General features: G+C 43.2%; 1 protein-coding gene across 1 annotated transcript in view; it reads left to right on the forward strand.

Annotated features, from left to right (window-relative positions):
• FGF18 (fibroblast growth factor 18) overlaps positions 1-17,925 on the forward strand; it is a 69,445-nt gene that overhangs the window by 8,583 nt on the left and 42,937 nt on the right. Inside the window, exon 2 of the mRNA XM_077824745.1 lies at positions 545-725. Coding sequence (XP_077680871.1) covers positions 545-725 — 181 coding nt within the window. The remainder of the gene's footprint in view (positions 1-544; positions 726-17,925) is intronic.

Below are 17,925 nucleotides of genomic sequence, written 5' to 3' on the forward strand. Positions count from 1 at the left end.
CAACAGATTTTTCTCCCTGTGTGTATGTAGAGTCAGATCTATTGACTATAGTGACAAAAATAGGGATTTCTCTTCCTTTTTAATTAAGTTGGCATTGCAGAACAAGCACAGCTATTGGAGCTGGAACTGGGATTCTTCCTTGTGCATTATCAGAATTGTTTACTCTGTTCCAATTACAGATCCAATCACTAACACTTGTGTAAGCCCTTTGGCAGTGGTGGAGCCTACCCAGGTGTCAATGAGCACATCATTTGAAGACCGTGGCATTGTGCAGGTTTAAATCAGGACAGAATTGAGACTGCAGGAGCTTTTATTACTGAGAATGATACATGAGAAGAAAGAAGCCCAGTTTCTTTGTCAGCACCTAGGTAGAACTTTACTCGGAGCACCTGATCCTGCAGCCTTTATCCACATGACCACCAATGAAGTCAAGCCACAGTAGACTATTTCTGTGTGATGCGCTGTTTGGCAGGCTTGATTTGTTGTCTTCGTAGGCAAGATGTTGTATCTATTTCATGGTTTATTGTCTCTCTCTTTTAATCAGATGTTCGTTGCCGAGGAGAATGTGGATTTTCGGATACACGTGGAGAATCAGACACGAGCAAGGGACGATGTGAGCAGGAAGCAGCTTAGACTCTACCAGCTGTACAGCAGGACGAGTGGGAAACACATCCAAGTTCTAGGCAGGAGGATCAGTGCCAAGGGGGAAGATGGAGACAAATATGGTAAGAATATTAACTGTGACCTATCCAGGGTTCAGTACAAAGGTTTGAAATGTGTTTGGGTGAGAACAAGTGGGAAGATGGGTCACAGCCTTGCACTAGAATGGGCTACCTGTATCTTAGCTTATGCAAGGGGTGCATCAGAAAAAGGAAGCTGTGAAATTGAATTAGAAAAGCTGTTTGTTCCTGAAACCCTTTGAGATGTCTTTGGCAAAGATGCTTCCAATCATCTTGATGCAGACCCCTCACTAGCAGGAATTTAGAATTGGATACAGTAAAGTACTGAGTGCTGCTCCCAGCTCCCACTCAAATAAACTGGAGTCAAAAGAAATTTAAGCATCTTGTAGGATGAGATCCAGGGAATCAAAGAGCCCATCATTCTAGTTTCCTGTGAGTGCACCACTCAGTCTAGCAAAACACACAACTGCATCCTATCAAAAGGAAAATGGAAGAGTTTTATGAAACTTCATCTGTGTAATCCCATTTCTTTCTCTCTTCTGAACACTGCATGTTGTACCTCATTGACTGTTGCCCTGTGGTTTGGCCCATTGGTTGATATGTCACTGCAGAAATTCATGAGCATATATTGCTTCTGACTGTGTTTGATCTACATACGAGCTTTGGAATGTAGAGTGAAGGGGGAACTTTTTGAAAATAATTCTCTCTCAGGGAACTTTAAACATTAACGTGCAGTACTTGCCTGGCATAGAGGTGTGCCACACAGGGACGGCCTCTGCCAGTGTGCAAGGAGCATATAAAGTGGGGCAGGATAAGGCCTGTGTGCTAATTGTGCCACTGCAGAAATAATTCAGAAATAGCTGATCTGTGTGAAAATGACCCCTCTGGTATTGCCAAAGCCCTAGTTTGTTCTACAGCATGCCCTTTACATAGCTAAGAAAGGCCAGGCGGGTCGGTTGCCCTTTGTTTTTCCAACATTTCTAAGTAATATGGGGTGGAGAAGACCATTTGGTTGCTGATTTTAGGCCATTAGGCTGCTTTTGTCATGTTTCTGTCCCTTTTGTGCCTGCACAGTCATCATAAATACTCCTCCCAGGCCCTAGGATGCGGAATAAATTCCAGAAGAGGAGGATGCTGAGGTCCCATAGGGAACTGGGCAGTGGCCAGGAGGGCCAATCCTGGACCTGCACCAAGTGAATGGCAGCATGGAGCCCTGTCTTTTTTGGGGTCCCCTTCTGTCATGCATTGAGGTGCTTCTCCCTCAATGACTTGCTGCAGCCCAGTCTACTCCCAGTTGCTGAAAAACTCCCTACCACCCTTGTTGTGACCCACCCCCAGTAATGACAGCCCCCCCCCCCGACCCATCTATTCCAGTTGCTAAAACCCTCTTTCATCATCCTAATAACAAGCCTCCCTGACCAGCTCCAAACCCCTCCCACCTCTAGACCGGCTATAAGGGTTGTGAAAACCTGCTCACCATCACACGTGGCGCAGGGACACTTAAAGCATGATAATCCATGTGGCAGTGAGTGGGGCCTTAGATGCAGGATGTGGCCCCTACCAGTAGCTGTGATAATGGAGTGGAGAGATGTCAGAGTCAGGGGTGTGGAGAACCATCTGTGCAGCAGCCAAAGCTGACTACCAAGGCGATGGCATAGAATTAATTATTTTCCATAAACGCTCCCAGAGGCTTTGTTAAGGCGTCACCTCTGATCAGGACCATGGATAGACCTAACGCAGGACCCTGGATCTGAGCACTCTTGAATTTTGGAACCAGATCTGAAAGTTGTTGGTCAGGTGTATCTCTAACACAGAGTCTGGAGAACACTTTTGTCTCATACCCATTGGTTGACCCTTTCTCCTGCTCCACATCCTTTCTTCTTCCTCCTCTGGAGTATAATTTTCATCATCTCTGAATCGGGCCCACTGAGTCAGAATCAGGATTAGATTTTGGGAATCCCAGATTCCCAATCCCATGCTCGTTCCTCTAGGGCATGCTGCCTGTCTTGGACTATGCTGCCTTTCATAGGGTGAAACTCTCTTCCACCTCATGCATTGGTCAACATAGAGAGAGGCAATAACGTTGGCAATGGATGTAAAAGAGAGTCACAGTGTTGCAGGGAGAGTGGGAACCTGTCTGAGAAGTTGCAACAAAGGAAAAGGTGCCCGAGCATATGAAATAGAGTCAGCTCCAAAGGCTGCTGCTGCAGGCACAAGTCTAGAGAAAGGGAAGGAAGTGTGTGGGAATCATATCTGGAACACTGTATAATATGGTGTGTTTTCCACAGGTGCCTCCAAACACTGAAGTATCACTTCAGAGAGGATGCAGGCTGGTGGGTAGGTGGGGGTAGTCTTCCCTAACCTGGGAGTTTGAACCCTTTCATCTGCCTCTTCCAGATAACACTCGAACTCCATAGCTGCTGTGTCACTCTTTAGATGGGAGGGCGGTTTAGGACTTAGTCTTCAAGTGAAGAGATGACCTTTCTTTCTGAATATCCAGCATCCAAATAATGCATTACAATGGTCCGGGGCGGGAAGAGGGGGCGCCGTTATTTGGGTTTTCAGGAAAGGGAGAATTGGCTGATTTATTGTAGGCCGTACTGTCTTGTGCAAACTTTCCTTGCCTCTTGGCTAAAGAGGATGCACAGAAATGGAGTCAAAATGAGGTCCCAGGCAGTGCTGTGGTGGTTTCAGAGCTCATAGACTTGGTGATCACTACAGCACAATTTCATGCAGCTTCAGATCAGTAAAATAACAAACCGTAATGTGTATAAGACAGCTGCTGTAGGAAGAAACCAAGATCTAAATGGAGGAAGTATGGCAGCCCAACCTCCTGATATGGGTGTGCATATGCTCTTTGTGAGGACAAATACAAGTTCTGAGGTCCATAAAATAGCTAATGTAATAATCTGGGGATTCAATTTTGGGTTTGTGCAAAGCGGCCTTAGCTCTGAGGCCAGGATCTGGCCCCATGTGTCTGATTTATTAAACAGAAAATTAAGTCTGTTAATAGAATTAATTGAGTCTGTTTAATCCTTTTAGTTGGATGGATTTTATTATCCCTTCTCAAACGTATGAAAATCCATTTGAACAGATAAGTCAATTATCAGACTAAATTACATCTAATAACGATGCCTACTGCTTTCAGAAACCCTAATTTATCTAAATATACTTACCTATCTCACTGGTGGTGGTGGGGGGGGTGAGGCTTCATTGCTGTTCCTAAAGTGCTCTGATATCCTCAGATAAAAGACGATATATCTATGCAAAAATACTGTCTCTTCTCTTAACCTACCATAAATTAACGGAAAAGACTGACAATCTGTTTACAGATTACACATTCATTTTGGATCCTTTAATCTATTCTGATGTAGTTTGCTCTGGCCCAGAAAAAACAATATTCTTGTTACAACTTATTACTACTTTACCAGGTGTCTAAGTGGTTCTTTTCATTCAGAAAATGAAATGGGCTGGAAGGAGGGGAGGGAAGAAGGACTTGGAACCTTTATATTCTAGCTCAGATAAATGGTACAGATAGGCGAGATAGAGATCAGTGACCTGAAACACTAGAGCCTTTCATTTATTTTCATTTCACAAAAGGCAGAAGACATTCTATACTGTTTGTTCACTATCTTTGTGTCCGGTTCACTTGGCTGGATGGAGCTCTCTAGAATGGGTGAAGGCACTTTGGTTCATTTGTACTTCACAGCTGTGTGATTTTGTTTTAAAGTATATTTGTCACAGTCTAAGGTTGTACCGGATGGGGTGTGTGTGTGTGTTTAAAGTTAATCCAGGAGAAGTGATTTCCCCACCCTTCACTGTTGTGTGGCAAGCTTACCACCAGTTGTCCCCTTGGCTGGTGCGTTCCTCCCCAGAGATGGCAGTATTTCAGTGGTGGGTGACTTCTGGGCGGATCACGGCCTTGCACCACTTAAGACATAAAAATAGAGGCTTAAGTGAGACCTTGTGCTGACCCTCTGACCTGGGATTAATTTTACCCATAGTGAGTAAATTGCTTATTCTTAAGGATGGAAGGTGCTATACGTAGGTTTATTATTACTATTTTATTATAATTTGTTATTAGAGGGTATTTTTCTCTAAAGCACAGTCATGCCAGTATTGTACTAGCGTGACCCTTGTCAAAATATTCCACAGGAATAACCCCAACACTCCAGTTTACAATAGTGTTTTGGGCTAGTGCAGTAATCTCCTTTATAATTGGGGAGAGCACCAGAAGTGAGGAGCCCCCTCATCCTAAACTGTCTTTCAGTTTCCAAGCCCTTCACCTTTAGACTTCCAGCCTCTCTGAGGACCTGATCCCAAGCCCGTTAAAGTCCATTGAAAGACTCTCGCTGACCTCCTTGGGTTTTGGATCAAGCCCTAGATGCCTGTGAGAAAAAGTGGGCTATACATTGTTCACAGAATATTAACAAGTCTGAGCCCTGGCAGATCCTGTCGGGAAGCAAATTCCAGAGACAAGGAGAATACCCCGTGTCAGTAGCTCCCCCGCTTATAAAGGAGGATCATCTCCAGTGTCTCCACTCACATCATCTATGGCATTATGACCCAGGGAGAGAGTCAGTCTCTCCGGTAGTCAGGTCTCGAACCCTAAAGGTTAAATCTGGCACCGGTATACCACCTGGAAACTTATGGGGAGCCAGAGCAACTCTGAGTATAGGTGCTGTATCCCCTGTGTGATGGACCACTCAGCTGTGATCACTGCATTCAGTACTAGCTTGAGCTTCCAGTTGGTGCCGGTGTACAAGCCCATGTAGAGCATCTTATAGCAGTCTAGACATCAGACACAATCCTTCCCTGCTGGAGACTTCATTTGTGGAGTAGGTGGGCTCAGTGCTCGGAGTCGGGGGCGGGGAGGGGGAGGGGGAGGCGGAGGGAAGAGTGTGGAAAGTAGTAGTATGGTAAAATAGCCTCCTGTAATTGTTGAATTCTTTCTTAGGTTTCAGTCAGCCTGTGCTCTCTGAAATTAACGAGCTGATGTAGCAGTTCTTTGGGCTTGGCAGTCTGACAGCTAGCCTAGAACTCTCTCAACTCATTTCACTAATGACTCCCATTTGTTCTCTCTCAAAGCCTGGAAACAATGCAAAATACCAGTGCCATTGTTCCATGTCGAGCAAGTCATTCCTTCCCTTCAATATCTCTGGCACCTTAAAAGCAAGTTGCCTTGGGAAAACCCATTAACCCTTTCCCTTCCTACTGTAGTTTATATTGATTGTGGTTCCCTTGGGAATGGGAGGAAGAAAAACAAACCTCCTTTCAGTGCCTGGCAGGCACAGAGTAAAAGTGTTTACCTATAAGCAAGGGGGAGATATCCCAAGCAGTTACTGTGGCTAGTGAAACATAGACATCTTTCCACAAGCATCAGTTACAAGCATGACATTTAGAAATCTGCTGTTTCCCAGGTATATGCAAAAGGACCTGCCTATCATGGTACAGATCCTCAAATACCCTGAATGAATTGTGATTTGCTCTGTAATTTATTCAGTCAAAACATCAGGATGGCTGTTTCCTATTTAAACTACGTATTGCTGCCCCCAGTCTCTTGCCATTACAGTTTTGACACGACAACAAGACAAATAATTTTTCAGAAAGACCTTTTATCTTCTAAACCATTTATTTTCGTTTACTTGGCCTGGGGGCAGAGCTGACCTCAGTGTAGCGATGATCATTCACCATGGCAGCTGTACAGTCATACAGGGCTGTGTGATTGGGCTAAGCCAGGGACGCCTTCGCTGTCCAGCTGCTGTGTTGTCTCTCCCCATACCCCCCAACATCTCCTTATCATTCTCTGTGTGTGATTGTCTCCCCTTCTAATTTGGGTGGAGCAGGCGTCCAGTGGCAAAGTTTTCCTTTGAAAGCAGGCGAGGATACACCACGAGTGACAGAGCAGCTGGATGAATTAGAAACATTGTGAGCAGACTGGCTGCTTTGTTGAACCACTAATAGTAACTCTGGAGCCAAGCCTCCCAGAGCTGGGTGATAGTCACCTTAGAGTCTATTCTGGAAGGTTCAGCAGCCGTTTGAAATATATTGTAATTGTTTTATTTGAGCCATCTGTACATTGAAGGGGTGTGTGTGCGTGTGTGTACGCATGTGTTTGCTGTGATCTGCATTTGTGCCCAGGTCGTGGGAGCTCTGCTCAGGAAAGATAAGGAATAAAAAAGCAAAACCAAGGCTTTGAAAATCTGTTTCAACCAGTTTCAGAGTAGCAACCAGTGAATTTTCAGCAGGCCCTTCCACAGACATCCACAATATTTGTGACTCCAAAGTCTAGCATACGAGTGCACAATGGTTAATTCCATATCTGACAGCCCAGATGCAGTCCACCTGTTTTGTGTGCAAATGTAGACATGAGCCTTGATTTCCTCTCCCCCGCCCCTGCCTGAAAAGTGACCAATCACTTTGGGTTCCTCACTTCTGAGCTCAACTTGAGAGACCTTAAACAGTCCTGCTTTTCAAAGGGTGGGTGCTCAGCACTTTCTGAAAATCAGGCCCCTTTTAAGGTGTCTCTAGTTGGACATCCAAAAATGGAGGCACACAAAATCACTAGTCACTTCTGAAAATGTAGGCCTTTATGCCTACAGATATATTAGGTCCCCACAAATAATGAAAGTGCAGTGTTTAGAGACCCACTGAGAATTTGGCTGTAAAGTTTTAACATGGGGAGTGTCAATGAAAGATCTTTATTTAAAGGGTTTTCCTGTTGGTTAACTCTGTATGTGTGTGTGTGTGTGTGTGTGTGTTTATAATTCTATACTGTGATTTAAGTGTTCCCATTAGAAATGTAGAATAAGAAACAGGATCCCATCTGTGAGCAATTTAAGAGGAAGTGAGACAATGGAGTCAATTGCTACTCCAGTTTAGATAATCAATACAAATATTATTAGTATAGTGATTTATCTTTCTAGGCACTTTATGAAAATGTGAATGCCAGACCCTGAAGACAAGGCAATATAATATTATCTGTTCCTGCTTTCCTGTGATTAGGCTTTCCTTCCACAGAGTTTGTGCAGCTGCCTTTCTACATGTTTTTCCCTAGCTGTGGTGAAACATTGGAGAAACAAAGTTAGGGTTCTCTCTGTTTTTGCTGATTCTGAGATGAGTTCTGGAAGATTCTGTGTGTGTTGGTACAAAAATGACGTTATCGTTTTATGCAGGAGCTGTACAGTGGTGTGTCAGTCAATTAATGGGAGCCTCCAAAATCTTGGAGACAATCTTTTTCATTGTTTTAAGCTTTGGTATTTTCAGGATCACAAAAGGGTGATTCTCCAGTATAAAGGCAGAAAGCGCTTAAATCTTGTGTTTATCGAGTTCTGGTGAGTCTTTCTACCTAGGTATTTATATCAAGCCCAGAACTGTGTGGTATCTGACTGATTTTCTTTATGCTAAATCATTTGAGACAGTGCTGATTTGAAGTAGGTTCTTGTAATTGCTGGGACATGGCTAAACGTGCCCTGAAAATAGAGCTGGCCAACATTTGTGGAATGAGAAGGTTTTTAGCCCCCAAAATGGCCTTTTTTCCAAAAATGATTTTTTTTCTTAATAAATGATTGATGTCAACATTTTTTATTTTTATGAAACTTGTTGTGCCTTTTTTCTTTAAAAATAAATAAATCAATGGGGGAGGGGAGATTTTTATAGAAAATATTACCTAAGAGGTTATTGAAATGTTCCCTTTACTGAAAACCTGGTCTTCAGTAAATGAAAAATATCATTGATTATTTGGATAACGGTTTCAATAAAGTATCAGGGGGTAGCAGTGTTAGTCTGTATCCACAAAAACAACAGGGAGTCCAGTGGCACCTTAAAGACTAACAGGTTTATTTGGGCATAAGATGCATACTTGTTATACTCAGATGCATCAGAAAAAGTGGGATTTTTACCCAGGAAAGCTTATGCCTAAATAAATCTGTTAGTCTTTAAGGTGCCACCGGATTCCCTGTTGTTTTTGTGGTTTCAATAAAAAATTTCCCCTACAATTTTGCTCAACATTTTAAAAAAATGAAAAATTGTTTCAAATCCTTTCGAAATGAAAGCAACTTTGAAATTCCAACTTTTTTCATGGAAACAGATTTTCATGTTTTAAGAGAGGAAGGATGAGCAGTGGCTGGGATGGTATGCTGGGATCCAAGAGTCCTAAGTTCAATTCCCAGCTTTGAAACAGACTTCCTGTGTGACCTTGGGCAAGTCACTTACTCTTGCTATATCTCAATTCCCCATCTGTGCAGTTATCCTCATTGTGTTGTGAAAATAAATATAAAAAATTATGAGGTGGTCAAATACTCTGGTAATGGGGGACGTGTCATAGTTTAGGTAGAACTAGCTATTTGCTGTTTCTGATGCTGATAGATCAGTCCTATTTTTAGGCCATGATAGTAATAATGTCTTATACTCACAGTGCCTTTCATTCCATAGACTCTCCAGCATTTAATGTGGAAATCTCTACAGCCACCTCTTGGATGAAACACAGCAAATATTTAACAATGCACAGCAACAGTGCACAGCAGTTTGGGACAGGAAGTTAAAAAGAATACTCTTGGAACTGCAAAACAGATTTATCTAGGCAGAAAGGTAAAAAGCATGAAGCCATTCACTGCGGCTCTTAAGGGGAGGAATAACCAATGTGTGTTTCTTAGAAATTTGGAAGAATCCAAAAAGGGAGTTGAAAATACCACCCACCCCCATCCCACCTGCGACTGTCTGTGGTTTGAACTAAATATTGTCCTATCAGCATTCAGCAACCACTAACTTCAGGTCCTTCCAATGCTGGCATTTTCTAGACAGCCTGCCAAGGAGGACACATGTAGGGTGTCTGCAGTCTCCAAAGAGTTCCCAAGACATAGAAGGCAAATCAGAAATAAAGGGGTCAAGAGGGCCTAGAGAACGAACATTTGTTTCTTGTGGCACATGAAGAGGGTCTGAGGGATGGAAGGAGATAACAGGGTGGTCTGCGGCTTGCTCTGTGGGAACATCCTTCTAATGATCTACGTCAGCTGTAGGGGGAAAATACACTCCGGCCATAATGCGTTTTCAGAACTCTTACACTAGACGGTGTGCTTTGAGCTGGGAGCCTCTGAACATGTCTCTAACTGAATGCTCCCAGCTCTGGTTGCAAATGGGTCTCTACTCTACTCTACTCTACTCTACTCTACTCTACTCTACTCTGTGTACACTGTGGCCCAGATCCTTCTGAAATCAATGGGAGTTAGATGCCTAATACATGACTAATAGACACTCTATACTACACTACATAACTAAGCAGAATCCCCACATAATGCATTAGGGAATGGTGTGACTTAGTTTGCAGAATGGCTGTGTATTGCACTAAACTTCTCCTGCCATCCTTTGCAACTAGGAGACTGGAATTAGTGTCAACAGAACTTTCTTCTCCGTTGCATTCCCAGCTGCTAGAAAATAGGGGTGCTCCTGCCTCTCTAATAAAAAGTGGGTCTATGCTATTGACACATACACATTGCACTGCAGCCCTACTTCCCTGTAATTGTAATGAGCTCAGCAGTGTCAGCCTCAGAATCTTCTTTCAGGAAGTAATTCTCAGTACATCGCAACTGGCTGGCAGTTGTTTTGGCTGGAAGGGGATGGGACTATATGGAGCATTGTCCTGCAGCCTCTTTAGTTCTTTATTATCTGTCCAGCAGTGTTTGTTGTTGATCTTAGAACTGGGATTGGGCAAAGGAGGTGGAAGGGATGTTGGGCCTCCAAGGTTGTGGATCAGTATTATGGGTTGATCTAGACAGGAGATTGGCTTAAATGTATGGCCAATGAATATAGTAAATGGGAGGTGAATAAGTTTGGGATCCAGGCTTCAAGATGGCATGGCTGTGTTTTGTTTTGTCTTTAATGGCTTTCAGGAATGGATGGGAGAGGAAACTGGCAGCAGCTGGAGAAGAGTTAGGGTGGGGGAGCTGAAGGAGCAGGTGAGAATTGGCCAGACCTGCCTGTGATCCCATTGAAGATTGGAGAGTAGGTGAGGGACCCTGACAAAGCAGAGGGGAATGGCTAAGTGTAGAACTGGAAGGATGCACAGATAAGGATTAGGAATGAAATCAAGATATAAAAAAGCCTTACTTCTTGGCAGTGTGTCTGCTTGTGCATCAGTGGTGTTGTGAGACCTGTACTGTGGTTCTCACTCCTGAAATATGGGTGTGAGGGGACGTATTGCCACGAGCCACAGAACAGCAGACACTGATATACTGTTCTTGTACCATCTATACACAGAGGTTGGGAAACGTTCCAAAAGATTCCATTTACTGCAACCTACACTGCAACCCAGACTTCCACTTAATTAAAGAAAAGGGTTTCAAAATAGTTGTGGTGAATTATGAAGCAATTTAAAGGCATTTTTAATTCTTAGTTTAAAATGATGTACCCACCTATAGGCAGTGGATCAGATCCTCAGCTAGTGTGAAATGGCCTGGTTCCATTGACTCCAGTGGATCTGTACCAGTTTACATGAGGTGAGACTCTCGCCCAAGCTTTCTTTGCCTATGAAATGATAGTTCTAAGAGTAACAGCAGTGTGGCAGCTCCAAAGTGGAGCATGTGCGAGTTAAAGGCCTTTGGATGCACCTTTTTATCACAACTGAGGTCTGGTTCTCCTCTGACCTCCACCAGTGAAGCTTCATTGACTTCAGTGTTGCAGCTCCTGATTTACACCCATGTGGGCAAGAGACGAGTCAGGCCCCTAGTGCCTAATAGCAATGGTACTTCTTGTATCTTACACCTTGAATAAGACCTTGCATTTCAGACCATTTTACCAAGTGGGAAGCAAATCAACACTATTACATTTTAGCCCGTGGTATAACTCATTGTAGTGGGGTCGCTGTGATTTAGTGCTGGCTTTTAGTCACCCAGTGACATCCGATCAGGAGTTGTCTTTGTTTTATTTGCTTCTCCATCTACATTTTTAATTGATTTTTACAGGTTACGTTTTCACTGGTGACCTGTTAGCAGGCAGCTAGCCAAAAACATATTGATTTTACACCTATTAATTTGGGGATACCGACAATGAAATCTAAAAGCCTTGTAGCCCCTAGGAAAATCAATCCAACCGGGAGGGGGGAATGGCACTGGGAGGTAATTGCGCTTATTTCTCTAGTTGCCTGCCTTGTATGTTATACTTGTCACCCTGAAACACTAAAAGCTTTGCCATTACCTGTCAACAAATAAACAAATACAGCCTATTTATAAGCCTCAGTAGTGGAAAAATGTTCATTTTATGGCTTCCAAATCTTGCTCGTTGGTTTTTACAGCATTTTATTGGTAAATCCGACCAAGTCACGGTGGCACAAGGTGTGATCCCTGACCGACATGGCTGTGTTGGCAAAAGTCCCCCAGGTAGATGCAGTTAGAGCAGCAAACTGAGCTTTTGCCAGGATAGCGTATGTTGCTTGTGGGTGATGGGGTAAGCTATGCCAGCAAAAAATGCAGTTTTGCTGGTATAAGCTGTGTCCACACTGGAAGTGCTTTGCTGGTATTGTATACCTGTATACTAGTATAGAGTACTGTACAAGCGCTCCCACTGTAGACCTCTGTCCTCGGTCTGTGGAACTGAAATCTTTAGCTTCTACTTAAGTAGACCTTGTCCTAGCATAGGGCCCAAGCCTGCTGCCTTTACTCACATGAGTAGCTCCGTTGACTTCAAGCTTTAAGGAGCTGATGCCAATTTATGAACTGTTTTGTTGATATTGTCTGGGATTTTGTTTTGTCTTTTTTTTATTATTACCAGAGGTGCCTTTCCTCAAAAGCAAGACTTCATCAGCTCCTCCCTGTGGGTTCTACTTGGAGGAAGCAGTTTTAAGCTGTGGCAGAAGTCTGTAGGAGCTTCTCTGGTGAAGCTTTCCTAAGCAAGTGCTACAAATTGGCACATGCCAGGGTGTCCTGGCTATGCCCATTCTCCAGCTAGCACTGTCCACCTTGTGGCTTCTCTGCTTAACCTTGAATCTCTTATTTCATCTTAAAGCCCTTTACAGTGAGGACTGTCCACACTAGCACTTAGGTCAGCGTAACTTATGTCACTCAAGGAGGTGGCTTATTCCCACCCCTGAGCGACATAAGTTACACTGACCTAAGTGCTCGTGTGGACAGCACTATGTCGGCGGGAGAGCTTCTCCCGCTGACAGAGCGACTGCCTCATACAGAGGCAGTTTTACTGTGTTGATGGGAGAGCTCTCCCATCAATCAGCATACAGTGTCTTCGCCAGATGTGCTACAGCTGTAGCACTTTTAGTGTAGACTAACCCTGAATGAGAAATCAGTGAGGTCTCACAACATCTTGTGAGGTAGGTAGGGCTGTGTATTCAGGGTTCATCGGCCTCTGAATAAATCTTGTTTATATGCGTTTGTTCTTCCTGGACCATATTTTTCCTCAGAGATCAAAATAATGAGTTCTGGTCCTAGATATTTCCACCACCTAGGAATTGAAATACCATGAGAAGGTCAGCTATCGCGTTCTCTTGGTCCACACATAGCTCCCTGAGGCATAGAATGTGAAAATCATAAACCAATACTTGAAGAAAACAATTGCAAACCTAATTTAGACTGCAACCTGTAGAAGGAAGGGACTTGGTCACGTTCCCTTTCTGTAAGACAGTTAGCATAGCATATCAGTGTATGCTGATCTATAAGAATACTTGTGTGCACCCATACCGTGAGGTATGTAGGTAGGTATTGGTATCCCATTTTACTGATGGCTATCGACTGAGGCCCAGTGGGAGAAGTGACTTGCCTAAAGCTTTGTCTGCATGAGAATGTTGGGAAGGAACAGACTTAAGCTAAATCAATATAGCACTCTTTAACCAATACAAAGGAGCAACTTTCTTGTGTAGACAAGACACACAGTCATATAGTTGTAGGCCATACCGCCTCAGAGTGATGCTTTTCTCCCTCTAGTGGTGACTAGGCCAACTAGACTTTGATAAGCCTGCTACCGCCTGGGCTAACACAGGGGAATCTTTTAGCTCAGGCATCAGAGGCTCACGTGTTAAGATTAAGAGGTCCCAGATTCAATCCCCACTCCTGACAACCCCCCTCCGTACCCCCGTCAGTGTTTCATAGTCATTGGCAGAGCTGGAAATAAGGCTGAGGACTCCCATTCCCCTTCTAACCACCATGATCCAGTGTGTCTTTTCCAACTCTGACTACTATAAGCCTAGGATTCTTTTGTCATAAATTGTCAGCAATACTGTTCCTGCTCCCACTGAAGTCAATAGTGAAACTTTGGCTGACTTAATTGGGGCCACTAGTAGCACTATTATGTTGGTCTGTCCTTTTTTGCACCAGTTTGTCACTTCCTACTGATTTTGCATTTTGTAAACATGGAGGAAAAAAGGGAAAATTCTCCACTTTGTCCTGTACATCTCTGCTGAACATTTTGCCTTTTGCCTGAGCATGGGGTGTGCATTCAAGTCGGTGGATGCTCTTCATGGAAAATGAGTATATAATCTGTAGTAAACAGTGCTTCTCCAGTAGGGATAAAAGGTATGCAATGTGGATTAGAGAGGCAAATTTTACCCAGAGGCACATTGGCTGATGCTTTATAATCTTCATTCATTCCTCAAGGATTTCACTCCTCTACATGGCCCTTTGGGTGATAGACATTTCTTGGCCTGATTGAAACTCTTTGGATCCCTCCCCAAACTCTCTGGGTTGCCTTAGAATTCCCGCTGTGTCTCCTATTGATCCTGCTCTCTCAGAGCTAACTTTGCAAATGTGACTTTCAGCTACAAACCATCTCCTTGCAGTTTGACCCAGCTAAAACCGATATCTGTCTCTCAGTCTCTCAGCAGGAAGAGACTGAGGGAAGACAGCAAATTTCAGCTCCTGCGGCTAAATTGTTGTGCTCTTTAGCTGCAACCTGCGTTAAACTAATTGACGACCGGCTTTAAATATAACCCCTGATCAATCAGATTCATTGATTTATTTCCCCCCTCCCCCTTACCAAGTGCTAAGCAGCTTCCAACCTGGCTCCCTCCCCAAGAATTGCAAACCCCATCCACTGTGTAATAAAAAGGATGGGATATTTTGACAGCACTACAATCTTATCAGCACGCTGGCGGAGAAAGGAATCTCCTATATTCATATGAATGTTTGGCAACTAAGAAAAGCCTCACTCAACAACAACAACAACAAAAGCTGATCCATTTTCTCCGGATGTCTTTGAAAGAGGCTTACCTTAGAGACAGACTAGAGAAAGGCTATTGATTTTGTTTGACCTCCAAACAGACTGCGGTCAGTATGATATTTTCCCTATTGGAAATGAAGCAGGACTGTGAATTTCAGTGTCAGCGTTTGTATTGTATCTGTGCTTTGGAGCTTTGAGTTCTTTCTCAATAAATGTCAAGTGGTGAGGAAAAGTAACACTGGAATACTCTCTGGATCTACTTCTCCTTCCTCTTTCTCTGCCAAATGGCTAGTTAAATATGACACGTGTTGGGACTAGAATAACATTTAGCAGTCCCATCCACTGAGCCCCAATGCAGGGTAGCGGGTTGAGCCATGAACATGAGTGACATTTTGTAATTTCCATCTTACTTTTTCCAGGGCCATGCCAGACTCCTTTTCAAGCTATTAATTTCTCTTCTGCACCAGTGCTCATTATAACACCTGGTGTTAGGAAAGATGCTGCAGATTTATTGATGAGGAGGATGCAACACTGCTGCAATCTTTATTTTTCCCTTTGGTGGAGCCTCACTAGCATTGGCCATATGGTAGATCTTGTATATTTTCCTCTCTCTCTCCCCCTCCTTTGATTATCCCCTTTCTGTATACAATAACAAACTCTCTAAGGAGCACCTCCCTGGTCTTATTAAACTCCCCCTGAGATTCTCTGCCTTTAAATGGGATAGCATTCCTAATTTGCACTTAGTATCCTGCAATTAAACCAAGTATCCCACTTTTACCTCCTGTGGTACAGTGTGAAAATACAGCTAACATTATATTTGTTAAAGAATCACATGGCTTCTTGGTAGATCTTTGCCATGAGAGGTTTCATTAAATCAACATGCTTGTTCCTTGACAACAGCCTATTGAGAGGGAGTGATTTAGAAGAATGGAAATACAGCTTGGACTACAATTCTGCAACAGACCATTAAGTGAAGGTTTTGGTCAACAAAACATTTAGACTTAAAAAGCAGGGGCATTTTTTTAAGGTCACAAGCTCTTGAATGTCAGTTTCAAATTCTCCTCAGACTCTCTTTGAGATGAGGTATATTAATCTACAGATCTAACTGTACTGAGTCCATCCCTATATTATCTCCCCAACAATAATGCCTTATACATGTTATGTGTTTGCTACTTTCCCCAACTCTATGGCAACAGTGACATGCATAAGTTTGCTGATTTCAGCATGGGCCCCAGATCAAAGAATAACCAAGTAAACCAGTGCAGATTGAGTCAGGGTGTTGGCAGAGTGTTTGTGATAGTCAAGCTTCCCCATCCTGAGGACCCCTGTTGGTACTAGCACATGAAGTTTCTAATTGCAGCAGATGCCTCGGTTCCAGTCCAAGTGGACAGCAGTTCAAATCAGCTCCAAAACCTATCCTGTCTCATTTAGAAAAATGAGTGGTCTGCATTGTCAGTGCTCAACTAGCATGCACATTTTGAACTACCTTTTAGGTCAGGGTGAAGGTCGCTGATATGAAAGTGTAAGACAGCCTGCATTGTAACTGCCTGCAGCCTATGTGGTCTGCTGACAATTATATATCGGTTTCCAACTGTAGCGCTTAATTTCCCAGAGTGAAATAGCCCTTCACCTCCCTAAAAAATAATGAATGATGGAATACGTATTCAGATAGTGTGAGCCAAATTAAGCTGAGATTACAGCCTGTGTTATGTATGTAACTATAGTGACTCCCCAGAGGAGGGCTTTAAGGGTCCCACAGAATCTTTGTTTTTAGCCTCAAACTAAACTTTTTTTCATACTTCAGAATATTCAGTGACATCAACCTAATTCCTTTGCAAACACCTCCAATAATTATGGGGAAGAGAGAACAGGGTTGGCTGTAGCCCATGCACAAACATACAGGAAAGCAGCCAACAGAGAGAGATTATGAGAGGTGATTGAATAGCTCTTAAAAAAAAAGTGTGAGTCTGCCCAAAGCTGTGCTGCTTTGCTGGACCGAACAGCATATGCCCTGAGAGATTCCATGAGCTGAGGAGTCAGTTGAGGGTGGCTTCAAGATTCATATTTCCAAACCTCCACCATTGCACAAGCAAGTTTTGGGTATGAACCTCTTTGTGTGTGCAGATGGGCATTTGTATCTGAAAACTGGGTGATAGCATATCTAACTACCCAGTGTGCCCATGTAAAATCTCCAGGCACAGTAACCAAGGGATCTTGGAAATGAGTCCCATATGGTTATATTGTCCTGTCAGACAGAACATGGGAAACACAGGCAAATAAACATACATTTGCTGAAAGTTCACTTCCCCAAGTTGCTCTTCTGAATCCCCACATTATACAGTGCTTAGTAACTATTCATTGTCCATTGTCCTTTGTTTACTGATAATACAGTAAAAAGTATCCATCTAGTGGGAGGAATAAGGGAAAAATTTGCAGTCTGACCTTGGCCAAGTCAGTTGACTTGTTCTTTACCCAAGGGATGTTATGAGATTTCATTAATTAACACACAGAAAGCACTCTAAGATCCTTGAATGACAGGGGATGTGTCCGTACAAAGCGTTATTATGAGGCCCTCTAAAGCACCAATACAGAATATTACTATATTGCAATAGCTTTCACAAGACATCCACAGTAATCAGAATGGTAAAACCTGGGAATAAGATGTTCTTTTCTTTAATTTCTAAATTGAAGACTGAGTAAGTAAAAAGCCAAGATGTTCTTGTGTATTAAATGCTCATAAGCCATTTCTATAAGCTGGGTACCAAAGTCCCTTTGATTCTCAGAGGTAATTGTACTTTTTAATTAGCTGAAAAAATCCTCAGCCCAGGATCTTGCTATATAAATTATAATTAACCCCTTGGCACTGGAAGTTGAGATTTCCTGCCCCGAAGCACTAATGCAAAACGCATTAGCAGCACTTAACGTCAAGCACTCTAGACCACCAGTGCCAAAGGGTCATTTTGCTACCCAATAAATACTGCTTGCACTTGGAAGTCCAGTAGGAAAATGGCAAAAAAGCTGTGGAAACTTGAGGGAATTGCGGAAGACAGGATTTGAGGATGTTTGACCTGCTGCTTTGAGAGCTGCA

The sequence above is a fragment of the Eretmochelys imbricata genome, chromosome 8 (genome assembly GCF_965152235.1).
Source record: "Eretmochelys imbricata isolate rEreImb1 chromosome 8, rEreImb1.hap1, whole genome shotgun sequence".
NCBI classification, from domain to species: domain Eukaryota; kingdom Metazoa; phylum Chordata; order Testudines; family Cheloniidae; genus Eretmochelys; species Eretmochelys imbricata.